Source organism: Talpa europaea, assembly GCF_964194135.1.
Source record: "Talpa europaea genome assembly, chromosome: 2".
Lineage (NCBI taxonomy): Eukaryota > Metazoa > Chordata > Mammalia > Eulipotyphla > Talpidae > Talpa > Talpa europaea.
The window spans coordinates 46,130,320-46,157,573 of NC_140068.1; the positions used below are offsets into that span (position 1 = coordinate 46,130,320).

The 27,254-nt window shown below is 34.3% G+C and overlaps 1 protein-coding gene across 1 annotated transcript in view; it reads right to left on the reverse strand.

The window, feature by feature from the left end:
- LIN28B (lin-28 homolog B) overlaps positions 1–27,254 on the reverse strand; it is a gene marked incomplete at both ends in the record, with an annotated part of 97,139 nt that overhangs the window by 62,321 nt on the left and 7,564 nt on the right. The window contains one exon of the mRNA XM_084227710.1: positions 26,317–26,504. Coding sequence (XP_084083836.1) covers positions 26,317–26,504 — 188 coding nt within the window. The remainder of the gene's footprint in view (positions 1–26,316; positions 26,505–27,254) is intronic.

Below are 27,254 nucleotides of genomic sequence, written 5' to 3' on the forward strand. Positions count from 1 at the left end.
TATGACTCCAAAGCTAGCAGAGTTTTTATGCAGAAGGATAAAACACGATGAAAGCAATATTTTATGATAAGCTGCTATAATTTAAGAGTCCTCATATTCCTGGGTAGTGGTTTAGTAGTTCTACAACTGACTGCTTTGTCTTAAAATGACTGTGACTATAAGGGCAAGGTTCTCTAATCTGCTTTATCAACATCTTCTCTTTCTATGACCTCTTCCATCAAGACTGTAAATCTTTATCAAAATTGACTCAGAATTATTACAACAAAAGGAGACTTAAATATGTTATATTTAAAACAATTTACAGATGAGGAAATTAAACCCCAAATTAAATTGACCATAACTAGTTAGTGGCAAAGCTGGGATAATTTCACACACTGCCTGTCTTCAAGGTTAGTACACAATGCTGTTTCTCAGGAGCCCAACTTTATAATAATTTAAACCCTAATACAGTAAATTTCCATTACTAATTAACTTGACTGGAACTCTCCTCAAAAAGTAAAGTTAGCTAAGTCTACTGTCATTATAATATACTGTCGGAGCTACAAAAAACAACATTTGTTTAATTTGGGAAGACACAATGATTTCTCTTCAATAAACTTAAGCCTTAAAAGTTATGGAGAGGCAACATCAATGACCACCACAAAAGATACTCAAAAGACATTTTTCATTAACTTCATGACTACCTAACTACCTTCACCCTCCAACACATGCATCAGGGAGCAGGATATTATAAGCCAAGGGAGAAAACCTTGGTACAGATTGGGTGAAGTATGAATAAACCTCCTCCTCTTAAACACACACACACACACACACACACACAATCAGAGGATCTTTTCTAGTGCCCAATTTGCTCCAATGATCACAGAAGGGTCACAAAGCCCCAGGGGATCATTCCAGGCATAAAACAAGTTCCACCAACTCTGCTCTAATTCTTTCACTGGATAAATTACTAGATACACTTACAGCAATGTCCCGGCTCTGCCATATTACAATTGTTTTTTACATTACTAGAAAATGTTGTATATAACCATATAGAAAAGAAAACGATACAATTTTAAGCAAGGGCTTCACTGATTTATGATTGTGCTATATATTTTATCCTTTCTCCCCTTTCTCTAATATCTATAAACGCTGGTCTAAAAAAAATAAACAATAACCTTCCACCAAGGGATATGAATTTTCTAATATTAAGAAAAACTTACAAAAGTTAAGACAAAGAGGGTCAAAATGTCCTGAATATTCATCATACCACTGTTACCATTTTGTTACCATTACTAAAATAAACTTCCACTTTCCTACTTGCAGACAGACATATGAATATATCTTAAACACTTATATTCAACTATTCCTAATGTTTTTTACTCTATTTTTCATTTGGCATGGTAACATATTATCTTTCCATCACACTGAATACTTTAAAATCAAATTTTTAATAACTAAATATACCCCTCCACTCGCCCATCATTTCTACATTCAAACTCTAACTTGAAACTTCTGTATAAAAAAAAACCCCAAAGACAAAACTGCTTTGTTTGAAGCTGAATGGAGTTGTGCTAGGCTTCCTCTATTCCTAGTGGTTCAAAGTATCTTTAAGGAAATCAAGGTTTAACAATCTAAAAGTGAAGGCAGTAGCCCTCCTGCATGCCTGTGACTATGCAGGTGTTTCTCTCCACCAACCTCCTGTCTCTGCAAAGCAGCAGAGGCAGGCCTCTCTTTTAACAAATCTGTCCCTTTTCGAGGCAGCTCTTTCTGCCGGCTTGTGTCTGTGCAAGTATCTTTTACTCCCCCTCCCTTTTTATAACAAACCTACCCCTTTTGAATATTATATTACATGGATGTTCACATAACATAATCATCCAATGGTGAACATTTAGTTGTTTCCAATTCCTTGTTATTATAAAAATAACAATAAGATAAAAATCTTTGTGTACATCTATCTTATTTACAGGCTGTTGACATGCATTGCCAAATATATACATTATAAACTTAAATCAGCAACTTCACCAACATCAGGTATTATTAAAATACAGTTTTACCAAACTTTCATCTATTAAATGCTGTTTTAAATTTCTATTTCTCTCACTTCTATATTTATACTTTTATGTTATCACTGTGCTCCTACCCTTTGCCCATTTTCTATAAGGATATTGTTTCTCCTTACTAATTCACAAGATTTGTAGTTTCTTGTTGCCTGTTCATCTTCTGAGAATCTAATATCATTAATCATTCACTGGTGCTGTCACTTAAAGTCAAGTTTATATTTAGAAGACTTTTATGGTATGCATACTGTAATCTGTAGATTAGTAAGATATTTACATTCAATGTTAACTTTTTGTCTCTGTGTTTAAATAAACTGCTTACTTTGTGTTTTAATTTCAATTTCCTACAAGCTATTTAAGCCTAATTAATAATAAAAATACAATTAATATGAAAAGGTCCATGGTTATACACAACAGCTTAAGAATCTTGTTTATTCTTCAGAAAGATACATATTTAATTTATACATAATTTGCTCACTTTAATTAAATGTATAAAACTTGTAAAATGTTGTACATCATTAAATTAAAATATATTTGGAATAAGAGATTTCACTCATTAAATAAACAGCCATCATTACTTTTATACATAGCAGCATAAAAGTCATCTAAATATAAACTTGACTTCAAGTGTCAGCATCAGTGAATGATTAATAATATTGGATTCTTAAAAGATGAACGGGCAAGAAAAATTAATTTTTTATACATGAAGCTGTAATATGACACAGCTAGCAAGTTTTAAGAGAATAGTTAAACATAAAACATTTTAAAATCACAAGTAATAACTTGATTATTATTTTTTATATCTTAACAATAAGTTGTACTACTAGGTGTAAAGTTAGATAAAAGAATCTAATCTTAAATTATTGGGAGAATTTTTCTTATTAAAATATATTCTCTGTTAAAAGTTTACCAGGGCCTCCCCAGTGGCACAGTGGGTTGAGCACAGCACTATGAAGCTGTCCATAGCCTTTGCAGTGTGTGTTCGATTCCTGCCAGCCAGTGAGATTCCCACATGGCGTGGCAGACCTCTCCTATCTTGCCCACTGCTCCCCTCAGCAGTGGTCTGTCTGCCTGTTCTGCTCCCTACTCTGTCTCTGGTGAATCCTCTCACCCTCCCACTCCTCTGGGCCTGTACCCCAGCTCTTGTATAAATAATAAATAAATCTTTTAAAAATTTTTTTAAAAGTTTACCATTGAGAAATCTAAATAAAGTAATAATAAAATATTAGTGAATTTTAGCCCTATTTTAGTTGAGCTTTATGTTTTATAAATGAAACATTGTCTCAGGATTTCAATTATAAGATAGGTAAAATTCTACTGCAATAGAGCGTGTCATTTCTAGGATTTCATTTCTTCCTCATGGAATTTAAAAAACACAAATCGCAGCAATCCCACTGCCTACCTGTGATTATACAGATGCCTCTTTTCACCAACTCTCTCCCTCTGCAGGACAGCAGCCTTCCTGCCTGCCTGTGACCTGTCAAGGGCGCCCGCCTGCAACCATGCAGGCCTCTCTTAGCAAATCTGTCCCTTCTGGGGCAGCTCTTCCTGCCGGCTTGTGACTATGCAAGTGCCTTTAACTGTTTTATCCCTAATAAACCTGACCTTTAAATAAAAAAATAAAAAACAAAACACAAATCACTTCTTAAAATTATGGATCACAAATTAGGCATGTTAAGTTTAACATTCTATTATAACATGGTTTGATTTGTATTACATATTGTATCTAAAACTATTTCAAGGCCTCCCTGGTTGCTCAAGGGGTTAAGTGTCAGCACTCTGAAGCTATCCACAGCCACTATAGCATGGGTTTGATCCCCAGCCAGGGAGATGACCCACATGGCACAGCACATCTCTCCTGTCTCGCCCACTGTTCCCCTCAGCAGTGTATTTCAGTCAATCTGGCTGTTCTGTTCCCCACTCTGTCTCTAGTGAATCTTTTCACCACCACCCCCATTCACGTCCCTCTGGCCTATACCCCAGTTCTTATATGCATAAATAAATAAATCTTTAAAAAATTTTTTTCAATCTATTCCATAGATGATTAAAGCTCATTAGGTAATAACAAAAGTATGTAAATGTTACAGTACAAAAAGGTTCAAGAAAAACTTCAACAATCATCAAGATTCCCCAATAATAGAACTTTTCTCTCCTCAGTTTATTACAGTTTCTAAATAAGACAATTTTCTCAAAGGCACCTAAAGAAGAAAACCTTAGCAAAATGGCACAAGGGAATAAATTTTTTTTAAAAGATTTATTCATTTATTCATACAAGCACTGGGTGCAGTCAGAAGCACGGGAGGGTGAGAGAATTCACCAGAGCCAGAGCAGGGAGCAGAACAGGCAGAAGGACCGAAGTACACTGCTGAGGGGAGCAGCGGGCGGCAGGAGAGGTCTGCGCGCCATGTGGGACCCTCGCCCGGCGCGCCCGTGGCCTGGGATCGAACCGGCACTGCAGAGGCTGCCGGCAGCTTCGCAACCCAGCGCTCAACCGCTGCGCCACCAGGGGAGGCCCACAAGGGAATAAATTAAGGATGAAAGCCTAGTGCTCCTGATGAGTACCACAAACACTAATGGGATTTAGGCATCTTAAACCAGGAAGTATCAGCCTACACTAATGCTCTCAGACTAATTTTTCTGGGATGTGAATCCAGGGACATGCAGAATATAAATTTTGATTTCAGTGAGTATGAAGTATTCACCACTAGCAAAATCTACCCTCATTATTTTCAACCATCATCACCAAATATCAAAACTTTCAACCTAAAAACATATCATTTCAAGAATCAGCTACACTTTGCAATTTCCAGTATATCTTGTAGAAATGGTATTGCCTACTTTCATAAATACTCTGATTTGTTGACATTGTCCAAATGAGAAACTATGCATATAGGCAAAGTTCCATTCTGTCACTGTTCATAATTTTTATTCTTCTCTTCCTTTACTCTCTTTTTGTTTTTTTTTTTTAAAGATTTAGTTGTTTGTTCATTTATTTATGCATGCATGCAAGAACTGGGGTACAGGGCAGAGGTGGGGGGGGTGAGAGGATTCACCAGAGACAGAGTGGGGAACAGAACAGGCAGACTGACTGAGGTACACTGCTGAGGGGAGCAGTGGACAAGACAGGAGAGGTCTGCTGTACCCTGTGGGTTGCTCCCTGGCCTGCAGTGGCTGGCAATAGCTTGTAACCCCTGTGTCAGCAGGGAGGCCCCAATGGTAAAATATTTTCAAGTTGAGAGTGGGGAGAAATGGTGCTACTCTAGGACAGTGGTGGTGTGGTCTGAGGATCCGTGCTGCTCAGTAAGCTATTCATTACAGGACCATGACAAATTAAGTATACAAAGTGAGAAAAGCATTTGCACAAAACTATTTGGCCTGCAACAGAGCAGAAAATTTTTAAATAATTTAAAAATGTTTGAAATCACTGTTCGTGAATAACTGGAGTGCTGCCTGTAAAGAAAACTCTGCTGCTAGTCACAAAAAAAAAGGCAGCCAGGTGCTACTGGCTAGAGGCTATTCCAACAGACTGCTAATGAAAGAAAATGTGTATCACTTACCACTATTTTTTCTTTTTATTTCCAGCTGACACATAACTTACCCAGGTCAAATTTCAGCTTCTTATACCACTATCACTACCACTACCACCACCGTTTACCAATCTCAAACTATATTCATTGTCCTATTAAGACATCTAGATGCATGGATGATGCTTTCTAAATGCCTAATTTTAGCTCATATATTAGGTTATTTTTTTATAAGTTTTTTTTTTTTAGATTTATTTATTTATATAAGAACCTGGGTACAGGCCAGATGCCTGGGAGTATGAGAGGATTCACCAGAAACAGAGCGGGAACAGAACAGGCAGACTGATGAAATACTCTGCTGAGGGGAGCAGCGGGCGAGACAGGAGAGGTCTGCTTCACCGTGTGGGATTCTTGTCCGCCATCTGGGATTGAACACGCACTGCAGAGACTGCGGACAGATTCACAGTGTGGCGCTCAACCACCTGCACCACCAGTGAGGCCCCTATTAGGTTATTTTTAATATAATTAACTGCCCCACCATTTCTGGATGATTGAAATATTATCGATGTCTCCGGTTTTGTAACATAATATATGTCACTAAAAATGTTTGGAAGACATTTAAAAGATCTTTATTTTAAAAAGGTCTTGATAAATTAATAAATTAAAACCTAAAGTTAAAAACTAATGTTAAATTGTGGCTAATACACAGTTTACTGACGATGAGTCAAGGATTTCTCAGTTCCTGACCCCATCGAACCATGTCCCCTAAGATGATTCCTTGAAAAAAATGAGGTGTCAGTGTTCAACAAGTATATAAAATACATTCTATCTTTCTCAGAGATGATCACATACTGGGTATAATTAGGCATTGAGAGGTGATATATTGATAGTAAATGAAGAAACACTGAATTTTGTATAACTAAGGATTTCCCAAACTTATTAAATAAGTTTCTTTTTTTTTCTTTCAGGAGACATTAATAAATCACAGAACCATTTGTTTGTAAAACACACTTTGGAGCATTAGCCATCATCATCCAATCCAATGCCAAATTAAGTCCTTTTTCCTATGATAATCCTGTCTATACCTAATATACACCTTCATGCAATGCTTAAAGGCTATTCCAAAGACATTTTGGCCATTTTGTAAATTGTATCATCCAATCTTACAATCTTATTTTTAGGCTAACCTAGCTGTTCAAACTTGCCCATGACCTGAAGACAAATTCCTTTAACTCAGTATTTAACAATACTAGACATGTTTTTTTTAAAAAATAGCCCTATGCAAAAAGCAATATAGTAACTCTCTGGGTGTGGTTTTTTTGTTGTTCTTGTTTTGCTTTTTTGGATCTCTTTGCATTAGTTTCTCTGACAGCATGATTTCAACGAATTCCAAGCTCTTTAGAATTGCTTTGTCTTAGGTTTTATAGGAAAGTCAACAAGAATTAAGAAAGAAATGTTCTCATTCTGATTAGCAGTCATTGTCTTTTGAATAGGAAGTAGCTTCATAAATTAAATTGTATCAAGCATTAGAATTAGCTGAAATCACTGAGAATACATGACTATATGTTCTGGTTTCTTTACTTGCTGGTACAAATGGAGAAAATGAAAGCCAAGAATTAAGTCTATAATAAAAAGGTAAAGTGATAGGAACAGAACAACAGATACAACCTAGGCAGCAATGAGCAAATGATTGAAATTTCAAGCTACTTTTCTTTTGTTAAAAGCAGCTTCTCCAGAAAAGAAAAAATTGATTAATCAGAGAAACTGACAAGGATCACAGGAACCTAGTCAATTTCTCTTAGCAGCCAGCTCCATGTGTTAAAGACTTTGAAGCTGAAAGACACCGATTATCAATTTCCTACAGAAGCTCTTTACACCAGGAAGAGGGGGTGGGGGTGGAAGTTGAGAAAGAAAAGAAAAACACAAACTGGTGAGAGAAGCAAAATGATTGAAAGAATTAAAAATAGCAGTATTTCAGCAAAAAATATGGGAAATAACACAAAAAATAACTACTAAGGTGAATTTATAATGTGGAAGATTATGTCCTGCATCATTTGTGATGTTACATTTTTGTTAGCTAAAATAAGAACCAGAACCTATTGTGGTATTCAACCTCAGTTCTGCTGAGCAATATCTTTAGAATAGGTCAAGCACCCAGAAGACAAGAGAAAATTTACAGCATGAAATATTTGACAGAAAATGATAGAAAGAGGCATACTAATTTTAACATGATAGGAATGAAATAAAATTACAAACAGCAGACTGGGGATGTGCTATTTCTAGTATCTATATTGAGAAAAGGAGTAGAATGATCAACAGTTTAGATGGTTATGATATAAAAGGTTAATTTAGAGGGGGAAGTGTATGCAAAGATACATGGGTCACACCTAAAAAATATGTGAGTAAGTAGATAATCACCGCTGAAAAAGGAACAGTTAAAGAGTGTTTCCTTTCAAGTTAAATGAAAGCTGTTCCTTTACCAAAGGGTTTTAATTTTTATAATGCAGGACAGAATCTTAAGTATACTTGGCAAATATGATTCAAATTTAGGTCAGTCTATGATCTCTTGGTTTGTTCATCCCAGAAACCAATGTGGGAATCTAAAGTTGAGACAGGCTCCTTGGAATTTCTCTGTCATATAAAATCTTCAAATTCAAAGGAATTTTCCTTCCTTTTAAGAACTTCATCATTTTCTCTGGCCTGAATACTTTTCATCCTTGTTCTGTGGCAAATACCTTTCTCAAAGAAATGATTATTTACCTTCTCTTACTGGCAAATACTGACAAGTTACGAAATAGGCTCTGTTACATAAATATATTCATTAAAAGGTGTGTAAACCTGTAAGTTTTAACAAAAAACATTTCAATGATTTTTATCAAATTTAATAACTGTATTACAGAATTTTAAGTATTTTATTTGAGAAGGGAAGGATATCTCTAAATAAATTTAGCAGAATTGAATTCACTGTCAGTTAAGAGAAAAAAATACTAACTTTCCTATAAAACTTAAAAGGAGGCTAAAGATTTAATAATGACCTTTTTAACATTTATGTAAAATATACAATTTCTATATACTGCATGTGAAAATAAACACATAGTAATATGATTCTGTCATTTTCCCCAAATTTCCCAGATGACAAAATTTCCCAACGGATTTTATATTTAATAAAGGTCTCACATATTCAGACTTATAAAATTATGAATGGATTAAAATATAACATAGGATTTTGGGTTTGCTCTTACTTAAAAATATAATACTTCAACAAATATTAGAATCCATCACTCAAATGTGTAATATTTCTTTATGCTTTCTTTTCTCTACTTCCAAATTAATTTATAAATCTGTTTTTCCTATTGCAATAGTTTTAAACTCCTCTCATTTGTAATTGGCAATAATTTGACAAACATAATGAAAAGTTATCTTCCCCCAATAAAAAAGTAACTGATTTGCTTTTTAAGTTATAAAGAAGAGAAAAAAAAGTTTAAAAATATAAGCAGGGGCTATCTCTTGATAGTGAGACCCAGGGCCTCCCTGGTGGCACAAGGGTTGAAGATGCAATCCTCAGCCTCTGCAGCACAAGTTCAATCCCTGGCCAGGGAGCTACCCACATGGCGCAGCAGACCTCTCCTGACTCACCCGATGCTCCCCTCAGCAGTGTATTTCAGTCGATCTGCCTGTTCTGTTCCCCACCCTGTCTCTGGTGAATTCTCTCACCCCCTGCACCTCTGGCCAGTACCCCAGTTCTTGCATGCAAAAATAAATCAATCTTTAAAAAAACAGAATAAATAGGGATTGTTGCTCATTAAGCTTCAACTCAAGGAAATTGAACAAAGACAGAGAACAGGTAAGTATCACAATACTATCTGTGCAAAGGGCAACAGGCATAAAAAAAGTATAGGGTATGCTTACAAAAGACAGACTGTACTTGACAAAGCCAACAATTTAAGTAAGAAATATGAAAAAATTGGAAAAGTAGAATCAGATCCTGTGATCAGATCCTGAAGAGCTGATGGCTATCTGGGTAAAAAGTCTAAACTGTATCAAGAAATCAAATATCCAATGAAGCTTTTGGGGAGTGAGTACTTTAAATATCAACCTGCAGGGTGAGGACTAAGACAGATAAACCTGTCTGACCATAAGCCCAGTTTTGGGTTCAGGTTCATCTTCTAGCCTTCACCACCCTCTTCCTTGTTCCTTTGACCCACTGAGTACTTGGAACCTTAGCTACACATAGGTCTCATCAAGGAAAGAGATTCTGTGGCCTCCCTAGTGGCGCAAGGGGTTAAGATGTAACCTATGAAGCTATTCACAGCCACTACAGCATGACTTCGATCCCCAGCCAGGGAGCTACCCACATGGTGCAGCAGACCTCTCCTGACTTGTCTGCTGCTCCCCTCAGCAGTGCATTTCAGTCAGACTGCCTGTTCTGTTCCCCACTCTGTCTCTGGTGAATCTTCTCACCCATCACACCTCTGGCCTGTACCCTGGTTCTTCTATGCATAAATAATCTTTTTTTTAACAAAAGAAAAAGAGGTTCTTTCACTTCTCCATGTTTTTGCACATTTATATTACAGAATACCCTCTTGGGCTAGCACACTCCTAGACACACACACACACACACACACACACACAATTTTCTTTTAAAAAAAAAGATTATTTATTTATAGAAGCAGTGGGTACAGTCAGAAGAATGGGAGGGTGAGAGAACTCACCAGAGCCAGAGCGGGGAGCAGAACAGACAGACTGATGAGATAAACTGCCAAGGGGAGGAGCGGATGCGGCAGGAGAGGTCTGCACGCCATGTGGGACCCTTGCTAGTGGCCGGGGATCAAACCAGTGCTGCAGAGGCTGCGGGCAGCTTCGCAGCCCAGCGCTCAACCGCTGTGCCACCAGGAGAGGTCACACACACACTTTTCTTAGAGGAATTTCAGAGTGAAATTTTGGGGGTTCCAGCTCCCAAATGTCCCCTACTCAACTCAAGGGCATACACTGTTCTGAAGGCATGTAGTTTACTCTGCCTCATCAGCATTCCCTACAGAGTGCTAAGCTTATTGGCCTGCTCAGACCACCGAATGGGTAGGAAAAACCACTGACTGGTCTTACATTGTTTTTCCACAGCAGAAATGGAAACAAAGTTGACAGAAAATAATTTCTTTTTTTTTTTTTTTTTTATAGAGGCATGTTTTTATTTATTTATTATATTTGTTTGTTTGTTTGTTTTGTTTTATACATGCACTGGGTACAGTCAGAAGCGCGGGAGGGTGAGAGAATTCACCAGAGCCAGAGTGGGGAGCAGAGCAGGCAGAGGGACTGAAGTACACTGCTGAGGGGAGCAGCGGGCGGCAGGAGAGGTCTGCGCACCATGTGGGATCCTCCTCCGGTGGCCGGGGAGCAGCCGGGGATCGAACCGGCGCCGCAGAGGCCGCAGGCAGCTTCGCAACCCAGCGCTCAACCGCTGCGCCACCGGGGAGGCCCGACAGAAAATAATTTCTTAAAAAAAAAAAGACAGGGCCCACATATTATTGATAGTTATGATTCTATTATATTATAAAATTATACTCAATATAAGTTCCATTTTCTCTCCTGCCTCTTTCCAACTTTTCCTGTGTTGAAATGTTCTTTTCTTACTCTGTCTATTCATTCTTCATACCTCATCACAACCTTACATGGTCAAAAAAACTTCCAGAATCCAGGCCTCCCTGGTGACGAAGGGGTTGAAATCTCAGCACTATCAAGCTATTGCCAGCCACTGTGGCATGAGTTGGCATGAGTTGGCATGAGTTCGATCCCTGGCCAGGGAGCTGACCCACATGGCTCAGCAGACCTCTCCTGTCTGGCCCACTTCTCCCCTCAATTGATCCACCTATTCTGCTCCCCACTCTGTCTTTGGTGAATCCTCTCTCCCCCATCCCCTGCACCTCTGGCCTACACCACAGATCTTGTATGCATAAATAAAAAAATAAATCTTAAAAAAAAAAACCCACATTCTTTTTCTTCATAGCACTCAAAGCAATTTCTATTTTCATTTGTGTGATCTGATCTTTTTTTTTAATTGAGGCATAATTTACATAGAACATATTCATTTTGGGAGTACAACATAATGATTGGAGCCTACTGTTCTTTAAGCTCCAAGAGGCTGTAATCCCTCTCTGCTTTTCACTCACAATTGGATCTCCAACACTTAGCATAAGATAAACACATTAGTATAAAGTTAAAACAGTGAAGTATGGCTGGAGCCTGGCTATTTAAGAGCACAACTGCGCTGGAATCATACTGTTGGTTCAAGTGTATGAAGTTAGCCAATTTGCCACTCAAAGGTTATTTTCTTCATCTGCAAAATTGAGGCAATAATAGTAACTATATTTCAGAGTTGTAAAAATTTAATAGATGTTAAATATTTAGCCCAGTCCTTGACACATGCAAGCACCCTGTAAAAGTTACATGATATTCTTATAATTGTATGTTGTTAATACTATTAATGAGTCCCACCACTGCTACAATATTGACTGGCTGTCACTGAGGGTTCTCCTGAGCTGACAAAACAGAAGTCTTGAAAAAGGGGAGTTCCACAGTGGTTCTGGATAAACAGGAGAGAAAATGAAATGGCAAACTGGGGCCTATCCCTAGTGATAGATAGTAGTGGGAACTTAGTATCAGCAAGCAGCTGAAACTAAACAAATGCTTTAAAAAAAAAATATATGTGTGTGTGTGTGTGTATGTGTATACATATATTTATATATAAATGTTTGATAATCAGGAAAGAGGGTTGGACCAATAGAAGGGAATATATGATTATGCTGTAACTGTACTATTAATGTTAGTTAACACAAAAGATTGCTTATACTTACCATGTTTGAATTATCTTATGTATCCTTGCTTTTGCTATATTTTTCCATTTATCCTTTAAGTAAGTAATATTCAAAAATATCAAAATATCTTTGTTTCAGTCCATAAAATATAAGCATAGGTATAATCTCAAATATTATAGCTATGCCATGATATGTAAATACAGGTACATTGTGGGTTCAGTCTCCAACCACAAAGCTAATAGCTCAATAAAGCATATATCACAAAGTCACATGAATTTTTTTGGTTTCCCAGTGCATATAAAAGTTCTATTTGTACTATAGCATAGTGTATTAAGTGTGCAATAGCATTTTATCAAAAAAAAATATATACCTAATTTTAAATTATACTTTATTGCTAAGCAATTTTAAGTATCATCTGAACCCTCAGCAACTAGTAATCTTTTTGCTGGTGGAGGGTCCTGTAAAAACCCACAGTATCTGCAGACTACAAGAAAATGACACAGTAAAATGAGGTATGCCTGTATAAGGTAACATTCACTTTCATTATTTTTCATATGTAAATTATGACTTTTAAAATCCTCTTTAAGCTAATTTTGAGATTCTATGACCATTTTGCTTAAGTTTCCAAACTAGGGCCAGCAAGCATATGAGACTAAAACAAAGACATGTGGATGGAACTAAGCAAAGTGATTGCCCTTTAAGATGAAGAAATGCCAGCAGAAATATTTATAGCAGAATGGAAACTTGGGTCCTTAAGCAAAGTTACACTATAGTTTATTTCACTGAATTTGCATATTCTTACTCAATCTTAAGAAAAAAGAAATTTCATTAATAATCTCTCTAACCAAGTAAATAATGAAGACATTTCTGATCTACCTACATCAAATTTATTTTCATTGTTAATTTATTTTATGATTCAGTTTGTGACTTAAAAAGACTTCTTCTAGGCAAAAATATGCTAGACACACAAAGATTATTTTTACATGACAAAAGATGTAGTGGAAAACATTACATATATACTTTCTTTGGCAACTTAGGAAAATACTGAAAATAAAAGTTATCACTAAATAATTATCTAACTACCCACTGCTTTTGTTCAAACTCACTTTGAACAAAACTTCAATGTTAGGAAGATGAGTGGCAACAGTATTTAGAAAATATATAAAAGATTTAAGCAAAGCTAAGGGAGAAAAGTAGTAAAACCTGGATTTGACTGTGCTAATGCCTAAACAAAGTAAACTTCTTTTTTCCATTATAACAACATCCAGCTGTACGAAAATTAATTCTACATTAATTTACAATAAATTCAAAAAAAATCAACTGTTATTCCAAAGGATGATACTCTACGAAAGACAGATACTTTTTGCTGAGTGAGTGCTTTATTCTGGTATCTCTAAGGCCAGGGCCTCAAGTTTCCTTCCCAAAGGGGAGTGGGGGAGGGGAAAAAGTAGGCAAGGAGGTGACTAAAGCAAGAGAGACCATTTTAGGGCCTTAAATAATTCCGCATGGCAGATCAAATCATAATAATTATTGTTAGGGCATGCAATAATATTTGGGGACAGCATAATGCTTTAATAATTGGGTGATTTCTTTTTTCAATTCACAGCTAAAAATCAAAAAGATATAACTTAAAATAATTCTCTATTCTACTAAAATCTCATTCTGAAAACATTATCCCAAGTCTTATGAGATTTTCCAAAAATTGTTTGGATTTTGTAAATTTGAAATCACTGAACATATACTGAACACTGAAACTCACAGGAAATTCTAGATTACCTTTAGAAATATTAATGGTTTAATAATGAGCAGACAATGTTAAAAGTAAAGACAAAGAGAATACATAAAAGGACAATATTTTAAGGCAATTTTCTAAACATCATTTGTTTAAGCTTATGTTAAAAATCAAAATGTTAAAAAAAACGCCCAACTCTAAATTAAAAAATATGTGCTAAACCAAATGCCCAGGTTTACTTGGACTTTATATATTCAACTATTTGAAAAACTATTTCCCTGTTATTACAGACTTGACTTTAGGAGGAAAAAAAAAAAACAAAAATCAAACTATCAACCTATATTTTAAAATAACTTACATGAAAACAAGTAGCAATACCCTGAGCGGTGTTACTTCCCACAAATGCCCTTGAACTTTTAACTGAACATAAAGCCATTGAAAGTCATATAATTCATTTTTAAAAACTGATTTTATCCACACAATTAAAAAGAAAACTTTTGCAGGAGAAAAGTGGACAAAACACTCAACTTTTCTTCTTTAATATAAAGTTTTGTTAGGGGAAAAGACTCATGTGGCACATAAAGATATGGTAACAAGTTTTTTAAAATAGGCCTTTGCTTGCTTTTTTAATCTTTTTGCTTTAAATTCATAGTGCCCTTAAGATACGAAATAGATCATTTCAACAATGTCAGTCCTAGATTCAAATACTTAATAGATTGTTGGTGCTTTATGACTACTTTGCTATATTCAAATGGAAAATAAAGGAGGGTCATAGATTTGAAAGATTTCCTAACTTAAACTTTTCCCAAAGGCAAAATTTTAGAGCGAATTTAAGCATTAGATAAAATACCAGTAAATATTTTGAAGTTAATTAGTTAAACAGAAGTTGAAATATTCAGTTGAAAGACAGACAAAATAAATCACCCACACTAAATTTTAATGTCAATGAAAGCAGACCAGCACATTAATTATAGACATACACCAGATCCTACCTATTGAAAAGTTGATAACCCACTATTATTAAAAGAAACTTAAAATAGCTTTTCTATACATCTTAACAGATATATTTTATATATATAAATCTTGGACAGCAAAATCACAGGACTAAAAAATATCAGTGCCCTTTAAGATTAAACAAGACAATGAAAATGTAAGGAGTAATGTTTTCATATGTAACAAGATTGGAATATTTTATTGAAACAGCGTTTTAGATAAAAATGCATAGTAGATTTCAAATAGTATTCTTATAAGTCTTTTAAAAATATTTACTTGCTTGGAAATATCGCGCGTGCCAAAGAACATTATATTTTTTAAATTAATATAAAGATACTTCTTTTTTAAACTACCATTGTTTAAAATATTTTGTTTATAATTTGAGGATATCTGTACAGTTTGTTAAAACAGAATTTAAATGTTTAGAAAAAGAGATTAAAAACTTGAATGATAAAATATTTAATGGTTTATATTGACTAGTGACTAAATCCCTAAATTGGGACTATTATCAACATTTATCCTGTGTTGTCTAACTTAATAATTAAATTAGTCTACTGACTATTCTAAGAACTGGATAGTATTTTCTCCCAAACAGCTAGCTACACTGCTTATTATGGAGAGATGCGACAGTGGAGAAACAAAAAGAAATAAATACAATTTGTTCTTTCTTACATTTCACATGCAGTCCTATAATACATTTTCTCTCTCTCTCTCCTACCAGCAATTTTTTCTTGCTAAAAGCATCCCAATCACCACCCACCACCCACTTTCTTTACGAGCTGAATTCTGAGAAATAAGCTTCAGTTCAGAAACCTCAAATGATGCTACAAGATAACTGATTGAAAAAGGAGTACACTAAGAAACTACCATGATGTAGACAAAAAGATCAGTATTGTTTTAAAATTTTATTTACTGACCATTTTTTGGCTTCTTAAAAAAAAAAGGAACAGCATGGATATAAAATAAGGTCTAGTTGTTCAAAACAAATATTTTAATGCATAAATTCATGATTGAAACAGACACATTTCAGGTGGTATTTCATACAAACAAAACTTTGATATCTTATTTTGAGATTCACTTCAATGCTATCAGTAACTAACTAAAAGGGAAGTCACATGACTTACTCAATGAAAGAGAAAGAACAATTTTCTTTCCTTTCCTTTCTACAGGAAGAAACAAAAGCTTGGTATTAGTTATCCAAGGCCACTGGGTGGGGCCTGCAAGCCAAAAAGCTATAATGGATTGAGGTTAATCTTAATGGGGGCCCACTGTAAACTTTTGAAAGCATCAAAAATGTGAAAAACTGCAAGGAGCACTTACATAAAACAACAAGCATTTAATGTATGTTAGGTTTTACAACTAGTAAATTCTACAGGGACATAATTCAATTTATAAACAAAGTTGCTACATTTGTTGGGTGAAAATCACCTAACTGTGATTCCCTAAACAGATACATGCACCATCCCCCACTGGCACACAGATACTTCACAAGCTTTCTGAATAAATAGGAGTATCCGATATCCAGGGTGATGGGTGGTCCTGAGGTCCTAAACCAGAGCTGTATACATTTGAAGGATGCTGAGATAAGAACAAAGTATTTTGTGTTTGTTTAAACATAGGTCTGTATTTAAAGTCTTCACACTATTAATGTCATCGTTCATAAACTTGTGCTATAATTGATCCAGGCAAGTTTTACAGGTCAGAATGGATGCTAGATATGAAGCATATCAAAAATACTTTCGAGTTTTTTATACATCTGATTCAAATCAAGTAATTCAATTTACTTAAAAGTAATAACTCATTTCAAAGGTGTTAAATCTCAATCTGAACCATAATATCATGTCACTACACTTTCACTACCAACAGGATGCTTTTATAATATCTTACAAAAATGTATTTAAATAAAATTATATTCATAAATAAGCTGCAATGCCATGAAAAACTTCTAAAAACAGTAAAATTAATCCATGTGAAGTCACAATCAAGTATTCAACTACTACGCCCATTTTTATATTCCAGGTTTTATTATAAGTCAAAAAAAAAGAGTTGTTTTTTTTTTTTTGAAAAGTAAAAAGGCAGGATTTACAAATAGCCCAAGGAAAAGATAAGCAATGAATAGTTCTGACCCCAGCTTCTCTGGCTCTATCAAGTGGGCCTGCAACCTGAGCCAAAGGGCACAAATTCCTCACCATTCAAAATTCTTCAATGGCATGAGGGGAGGAAGCAGTGAAAGGGGCAAACATGCAAATCCAACTGTCTTAGATTTAGTATTCAACTAGAAGTTTTAACTAAAGAGCTAAAAAAAAACGAGGTGACTATAATGATTAAATTTCAGATTCCCAATTTGTCAATCCTAAAAAGATAAGCTTTTCCTTATTAAAACTGAAAAAAGATTTGTTACTCTTTGTAAATGTATGACTTATATTGAATTGTTAGTTATGTGTCTTTAATATCATTGAACCTATTAAAGGGAGTTACTGAAAAGCAGAATTAGTTTCTAAGCACTAGTATTCTCACATTGTAAGCAAAAACATCCATTACTAAAACCGGACCTTGGAAAAAAAAGTTCAGAGAATTCATTTAAAATTCCACAATATTTCAATGTTTTATTAACTATTTAAAGTAACAGATAATTAACTTTTGAGAATTATGTCACAGACTGAACTAACAATAAAGATAGTTAATGTGAATAAAAAATGTAAAGATAAAAAGAATTTAGACATTATAGTACCTGGAAACAGTCTATTAGTAATAGCCTAGAGAACTGCTTACAAAGCATAAGAAATAGTCACGAACAAATCATGACAAATTTTCCAAAGTAAAATAATTTGAAATTTACAATCTTTATATCATAATGTCACAATATAACTGAGCAAAAATCTTAGTTATTAGCAATTAAACTTACAATATTTTAAAAGAGGGCAACTTCAACAAGTAATAAATTTAAGGAGATTTTGTTTTTAAAAGTAGATTTATAACAAAAGAGTAAAGCAACAGCAAATTAAGTATATTTTTAATAGCATAAAAAACATGATTCTAAGCACTGGTAAATATAGTTTCCATACATAAAAATCTGAAAACTAGATAAAGACTAATGAAAAATCACTGCATTTAGCTCAAAACTTTAAGAGTAACTTTTTTTTATCATATTCATGCTCAAATTAAAATGGGTGGACACTACATGTATAATTAGACTTTGTACAAAGAAAGTGAGTAATACATGGGGAAAATGATCCTTTTGTTACCCTATATGAAGAAAATAAGAACTGAGAAAATCTTATTTGAAAGTTTACAAAAATAAAAATATATAGCAAGCTAGAGAGCAAAACTCTTAAATATATAATCCCACATTGCTTTGCTTTACTCCTAGAATGTGATCAATAAAAATAAGGTTGACTAGAGTATTGAACCAGAAATATGTATAAACATTTTCTTAAAAGTTAATACTTTTATATGCCATAAACCAGCTTCTCAGTTTTTACCTCTATGAACATTTACACAAAAACTCAGTTGAGACAGAAATTCAGTAAATTTCTAACAAGAAATACAAGCTTCAATAAACCTAATTCTGCCCTTTAGGTAAACAGTGAGTTTATAGTGCCCAAAAAAGTACCTTTAAAGAAAAATTAAGATTTAAGATTAGTGAAATGCATAATTAATTTCAATTTCATATGCTCAGAACCTCCTAGTATAAAGATGATTTCCAAGCAGAAATAACTAAAGAGAAACAAAAAAAAAAAGAAAAATATATGTGGTCATATCTGATAAAGGATTTTAGATTGTTGCCTCTATCCAACAACACAAAGTTGACAGGAGCAAGGTAAGTTATCAGTTAATGTGCCACATCAATACAGGAGCTTCTTCTCTTCAAGAGGGACTGACTTAACAAATGGGTACAAGGGAACTTTGGGGGTGGGAGTGATGAAATGTTCTATACAATTCTGGTAGTAGTTACATAATTTGCCAAAACTCTCTATAGTGTAATTTGCTGAATTTTATTCTATATAAATTATACTTCAACAAAGCTGTCAAGGCAAAACAAAAATTACATGAATTTATTATTTTCTAAAAATTCTTAACAATTAGATAAAAGCATTAATAAAAATTAAGTGCTCAAAATAAAGGTTAAAACTAAAACCTGTAATTGTTACAATTTTAAACTTATTTTCACGTGTATACTGCACCGCAACTGAACCTTACCCTGTATTTTACCAGATTTTACCCTTAAGAACACTGAAGCTCTCAAGAAGTGACTAGCCAAAAGAAAGAAACCCAGCAAATGGTAGAGACAAAACCTTCTATTTCAACGTTTTCTCCCTCACTATGCCAAACCACTTCTCCTTTGTAACAATATGGACAACAAACAATGTTCAATCCTAAACATCTCCTAAGTGTTGTGTTAAATGCTTTATATAAGTAGTAGCTATTACCCCTCATAATAACCCTATACATGGTAGGTTCTTTTTTATCCCCATTTATAGGATACAGAAGCAGTGTCATTAAGTAACTTCCATCAGGAATTTGAATATTGATCTATGTATGACTAGATGCTATATCATCCCATACTATCTCTCAAGAACTAAACAATTATTAATAGAGCAATTGATATTAAATTATCACACAGTTCTATTTAAAACAGTATTTTTTCCCCATAGCTTACACTTAAGAATATAAAATTAGATGTGTACACCTGAATACATAAGTACAATTTCATGGAATAACAAAATATTAAAACAAAGATATGTAGCAAAATTATTTCTAAGTCTCAGCTTATATTCTAATATTTCAAACAATATTATTTAATAACATTTTGTGCCATAAGATTAAAATAAAAAGCTTTGTAGTTCACTGCAATGGAAATTATTAATATTATACACATTTCACCCAATGTTAGTGACAACACATAAGAAGATACCCATATTTCCCACCATGAATATGTGCCACTGAAAATAGCTGTGATTTCATCGTGGCAAAGACTAGTTTACATTTATTCACTATATTCTTGTTAGGCAATTTATATATAACAGTATCTTCGTTCTTCACAACCTGAAAAATTATATATTATTACTCTAATTTGCAGCTGATTATAAAACAAAATATAAGACAATCTATCAATTATCTGTAAATCTTATTTTAGACAACATTCACAAATTGTGAAATATTCAGATATTGGGGTTGGGAGGTAATCATCAGATTATTTTCCAGAACATTGCTAGACAGAAGACAGGATTAACTTTCAGTACTCATTTGATATAACTCTCATTAAAAAATCCTTTTTAAATGGATCCCACTGGTTTGTGATATATTTTCTTTTTTTTTTTTTAAGATTTATTTATTTATGCATACAAGAGCTGGGGTACAGGACAGAGATGCAGGGGAGTGAGAGGATTCACCAGAGACAAGAGTGGGGAGCAGAACAGGCAGACTGACCGAAATACACTGCTGAGGGGAGCAGCGGGCGAGACAGGAGAGGCCTGCTCTGCCATGTGGGTAGCTCCCTGGCAGGCAGGGGATCGAATTCCTGCTGCAGAGGCTTCAGATTGCTTCATAGTGTGGTGCTTAACCCCTTGCACCACTAGGGAGGCCCCTGTGATAAATTTTCTTGACTATATTATTGTTCTTAACTTTTCTGATGTAAGTAGCAGTTATAATCAAATGGTTTTGAAGGGCCATAAATCACTTCAGGCTTTTTATGAATAGTTATGCTATAACTGAGTAAGCTGAAGTTCTTATTGCTTGAAATTCAAAGAGAATTATCTCAAGGTATAAAGAATTGATGATTTGTGCACAAACTGAGGGAATGAACCTTCTCCTTTGAGACACATATGGTGATGGTCAACCAACGTAAGTTACCTCAAATAAATAAATAATAGATTTCTAGTTTAATTAACTAGTATATTCTCACTTTATTTGTTTAGGTTATAGTTGGCTTAGAAATAAAAACAATTCACCATATTTTTAACTAGTAACTTTCAGGCTGATCATATCATAATACCAAAAGAACTGCTCACTTAATATATAGAAAATGATCAACAATGCGGATATAATTTCAGAACAGGAAGAATTAAATCAAATTCAAATAATAGAGTTTGTTGCTGCCCTAAGCAGCAACATTCAAATGAAGGACTCACTTTGTAATCTACCATGTTGAGTTCAGGTAACAAGTTTTCAGCTTCTTATTAGGCCTGAGAATACTGAGATAAGTTAAAGATAAGGGTAAAGATTAACTTTGTACGTAATATATCACATTTTTGCTTAAAAACCAGTTCTTTGATTTATTGTCATTATTTGTTATGAATGTTCTTAAAAAAATAACAAAAATAGGAAAATATTTAACAGTTACATCAATGATCTTTAAAATAAGGTGGAAAGGCTGTATCTCAAGCATCTATTCAATTCACGTTTTAGCTTAAATCACATGAGAATATGAATCTCTTTTTGGAAGTTAAGCACACACCAAAAAAAAAAAAAAAAAAAAGGTCTGGAAAATAGACCAACATTGACAATTAGAAGGAAAATATCCAGTATTTTAAAAGACAAAGTATTATAAAATTTTGATTTAAAGGCCTTTAAATGTGATTTTATGAGGGGCCTCCCTGGTGGCGCAAGGGGTTAAGATGCAACCTATGAAGCTATCTGCAGCCTCTGCAGCAGGAGTTCAATCCCAGGCTACCCAAGGAGCAACCCACATGGAGCAGCAGACCTCTCCTGACTTGCCTGCTGCTCCCCTCAGTAGCGTACTTCGGTCAATCTGCCTATTCTGTTCCCCACTCTGTCTCTGGTGAATCCTCTCACCCCTCACACCGCTGGCCTGTACCCCACCTCTTGTATGCACAAATAAATAACTCTTTAAAAAAATGTGATTTTATGGTTAAACAGCTTTAAAGTGTTTCATTTGGAATACTGCCAAATTAGCCAACCAGCAAATTATCTTGAAAATGATAGATTTAGGAACCATTTTCAAAATATTAAAATGTGTAACTCACTAACAAATGAGCTATAACTGTTACAAAACCAATTTTAAATTTCCGAGATTTCTTCAAATAATTTTTAATTCACATTTCAACAGCCACATGAACAACAACTATCATATCTATTCTACATATTATAAAAATGATTTCTTGCCAAATTATGACAAAGTAGAGATGGCTAATATATTAATTTTTTCTATTTCCATTAGTCCTTAAGATGTTTTCTGAGGGAAGTGATAACAGGAGCATAAAATATATAAAATCTTTATAATTAGGAATATTTGTATCTCTATAAGGTCAAATTATAAATTAGCAGTAAAGAATGTAAAAAAACCGCAATCCTTAAAAGATAAATGAAAAATTCAAAACCAAATTATTAATTAATATTTGTCTACTGAGTAATGGAAGCTAAACTAAATCATTCTGAAATTTCTCTTTGGGAAAAAAAAACTTAAATAATTTATGAAAACACATTTATATTAAACATCTTTATATAATATTTGATGGCAAAAAATTCCAAATATATAACCCCAGAAGTTAAAAAATATCTATTATCCAAATGAGCTGAAGGGTAGGCAATAAGAAGGGATTCTATCCCTCCCTGACCAAAACAAAGTTCAAATGATCATTTTCTCTTATTAGATGAAATGATACTGAAATGAAGTGTCAAAATTTATATTAAAAAATATAATACCAACAAGTAGTTATTAAATATTTTGTTTCTTAAAAAGATATTTAATTATCATATAATTCATATAATATACCATCAAATATATTAAATCTATTAAAAGCCTATATCTAAAAAAAAAATGAAGCCAGACACTTGCAGAAATTTGTATATTTTATCCTACAATCTAACCGTGAATGAAATTTTTAACTTATTATAACAATAAACTGAAAAGGGTATTAATAGCACTTAATAGTTGTAATTTAATTGATGAAATCATCTCAGTAGACTTAAAATCTGCATTAACCATGTATACACTAATTTCAAGACACAAACCTGTGTTTTACACCAGACTCTCAAATTCCTATAAATGTTCCTACAAACTAAAGCATCATCAAAATTTTGAGATTTTTAAATACTAAATATTTTAATAAACACCTTGAAGAGTGAGGGATGAAAAATTTCACAAATATAATGTTTATATATAAGTTACATATACTAATGCTAAGTCTTTAAAATATACTTTTTTTGGAAGAAGTATTTATTTTGACTGATATCACTCTTTTAGTATTAACATGACAGAATACTTATTACCAATTCATAAAATATGATCGCTTAAATCATAAGCCAATCTGAAGAAGTCAAGTGATAACTGCCATTTCAATTCACCATGGTCACACACCTACCTCAAACAGCAAGACATCAACAAACCTACAGACAGGGAAAGTTCAGCATCTTACTGTTTCTGAACAGGAGTTTGTGACATTACACAAAGTAGAAGTTTGACTTTATTATTGCCAACAAACTTGAAACAGAATTATGTAACCAAAAAATTACAGCTCTGTTTTAAACACAACTTAATTCATTTCATAGTAACTGAGTTGTTCTTGATGTGTATGTAATTCTTTGTAGTCAACATTTTCAAGAGAAAAAAATGTTATTTTAAAGAAACCAATCTCTTATTTCCTCAAATATACACTATATCTGAGATGTATTCAAGAAGACCTTTTAAAAAATTCTTGACACATGTACTTCTGAACACAAAAAAAGGCGTCATATATTAAAAAATGATTAAATAATGATGCAGTTGATAAAAATTCCTAACTGTTACCAGTACATCTTCTTTCAAAAGCCCTAGTGTGCTTTCTGAGATGCTCATATAGTAAAAATGGCAGCTAAAATAATAAATATATTTTAACTTTTACAAAAACATTCTTGAATTGCAACCTTACTATGTATGTGATGCTCACAAGATACCTCTATGCATCATTTATGACCTTCTAGTTGTTACTTGCTGCATGGCTTAAATCAGTGGGATTACTGCCTTCTTTAAAATAATTATTCCTATGTTTATAAACAATCTATGTAAATCCCAATATAAAACAAAATCCATTTACCTTAGCATCAAGGAAGAAAAAAAGAATGTAACAACTGAGTCCCAAGTAATTTTTTTCTAGAAACAAACTGAAATATATTATAAAAAATACTGTAATCATATAAAACTCCCCTAAAATATCACTTTCTAATTTTAAAGCTAAAGATTATCATGGCTCTAGTTTTTTTTTTACATCAAAAAAGGCTAATGCTTAATTTTTACTGATTTTTTACATATTTTTTCCTAAGAGATATCTCAGTGTACGCTTACAAATACGCATTTTAAAACAAAATATCATATATACCATTTTAATACTGTTCTTTTAGTAAACAGATATGTAACAGAAGAGTAAAGCAAGTCTAATATTAATGTTTGTGCTTGAGAAACTGCTTGTTATATATAAATAAAACTTTTCCAGCAATATATTATTTCTGAATTCAGTCTACACAGGTTTATCAATACATAATAAATATATAGTTTAAATTTGGGTGTTTCATGGTTCTAAACATTAATATTGGTTAAAAGAATGTCTAATAGATGAATATGTTAAAAGATAAACATAGAAAAACAAATTATAATAAGGTGTGATCAGACAAAGAAGGAAAAGGCTACCTTTTTTCATTCATCTATAAAACAAATTTATGAGACCATAAAGAACAATTTAACAACCTAAAAAAGGTTCAAAGCCAGGAAACCCAGAGCCTGAGAGAAAATGGATTTGGTCAGTGATTTCAGTCATTCACTCTACAGAAGGAAAAAAGCAGAAAATGTGACTTTATTTTGCAATACAATGTAGGAGGCATAAAATCAGTAGCCTGCCTGTGGACTGCTATTTATGTCTATAAACCCGGTTTCAATTCGCAGATTATGCTGAGCCTTACACGTGTAAACAACCAATAATGATGGCCAGGCCTTCAGGAAAGGAAAACACACCACACAGCAAGGTCAGAAAGCTACCCAGCACCACAGAACAGACCAAAACAGAATGGTTTTATGTGTTTCTATTGTTTATATACTTAGTTTGAAGAAGATATTCCTTAGGGGGTAAAAGAGGTTGTAAATATTACCAGAACATGCAACACAGTGCCAAATAAAATACATAATTTTCAGGCAGTTATACTATTTCCTGCTTGCCTTACGGCAGTCAACCTGTACAACTGATGGCCATTCATTCTTTTTTAACTTAGACCTGAAGCCAAAATAAACCACTTTAGTCTTAAATGCTTTTTCTTCTATCTGTGAATTAATCACAGAGAATTTATATTTCTTAACTACTTTCAATAGAACCATCAGACTTGTAAACTACAAATATCCTTTTCACCATTAAAAAAAGATTAACAATAGAGAAAAAAGTGCAGGGGTATTAATTTTTTCTGGGTAAAATTTTAAAAACGAGAAGCAATGACATTCTCTTTAGCATCTAACAATTAAAAAAAAAAATACGATATAAGATAGGGTGGAAATTCAGCCCAAGTAGCAGGACTAGCACATTTTAAATGCACTAACCAGAGCCGCCTCTGGCCACATGTTTTTTTAAAAGTTGTCTCTTAAAGAGACAGTATCCTTGTAACTACAACCTACACGGAGCACATTTCTAAAATGTTTGATTACCAAGCATCTTCCCTTGCATTTCTTCAAGTTATACTACGGCTACAGTGTCGATTTTACTGTGAAATCAAATATTTATGTGACCTTACAAATGACTATATACGGCAGGTAAAGATGAAAAAAATAAGGAAAACTGGCGTGACTAGCAAGTGTCTGAAACAAGAGGACCTCCGTGTCCTATAGCAGCAAATGTGTTCTTTTTAAACTTCAAATGATCGCTGTTTCTTCATTCATTTCCACTCTCATTCACCAGACACAGGAGGCAGCGTATATTGTAACCGGTAACACCGGAAGCCAAACTACCGCAATTTCACTGTCGAATGAGTGAAAACTTGCTACTACAGTGAACCAGCACTGAAGCAATGAAATTTCAAAGATTTAAATTTGTTTGGTAAAAGATACCCGGGAAGGGGCATACACACAACCTTAAAATTGGATTAGCTCATAGTGGGAAGTAAGATCATGTCTTTCAGCGCACTTAAGGGGACCTTATTGTTTGTGCTTTGACAGAACTGCTGATCAACGCCTCCACCAGGAGAAAGGTGAAGGGGGTGGGGGAGGGGGGAGGGGGGAGGGTAGGTTAAAAAGTTTGGCTTACTTGGTGTACAAATACATCGACTGGAATATCCAAGGGGCTTCCCTCTCGATTTATCATGGAGATGAATCCAAATCCCATTCGCACATTGAACCACTTACAGTGGCCAGTTCCGTGCAAAATCTGGGATTCCTCCTCTGCCTGCTCCGGCAGCTTCCCGGACTCTTCTCCACCACCTTTGCTTGCCCCTCCTGGGATAGAACAGGACAAAAAAGTCAGTTAGTCTGTATTCCCATAGCGTTCATTCAAACAGGAAAAAAAAAAAAAAATGCCGAGGGGCTAAAGGGAAAGGAAATAGGAAAATAGGAAAAAAACCAAGGGTGGTTGATTCCTTCCTTTCGTCTACAGAAAATATTTATAAAGAAAGGGGTTAAAAGGAAAAGCGGAGGAGAGGGGGAGCCACACTATTCTATCGATCACGTCAACTTCCACATTTCTGTACATACATGTACTTTTTTCATTAAACTCCGTTTTTCAGCCACATACTACAGTACAGCATGCGATACTTTACTTGCATATTGCTGATTGAACACTGATCCCATTAATAAAGAGTAAATTTCAGCGAGACTATTCTCTCCAGCAGGCACGAGGAGGAAAGACAAATCCTGAAGGTTAGAACTAGTTAATGCACATGCATGCGGCAGCAGTGAAGACAGGGTTATTTGCAATGTGCATTCCCCTCCCCCCCCATAACTTTCAATTAAAGTTGGGGTAGGTTGGGGGAGGGGGCAGGTGTATAAAAGTTTTCTTGGGTTCACAAACTGAAACTGCGCTTAATCACACTCAAACAATTCAAACAATAGCCCCCTGAAAGCTTTTCAAGTTGTGAATCAGTGTGGGCGGTACAAAACATTTTTGGAGATCTATAACAATAGGTTGCAGAAAGCCCCATTGCGAGATGGGGGGTGGGGGTAATGCCCAGTATTGGGGTAAAAAGGGAA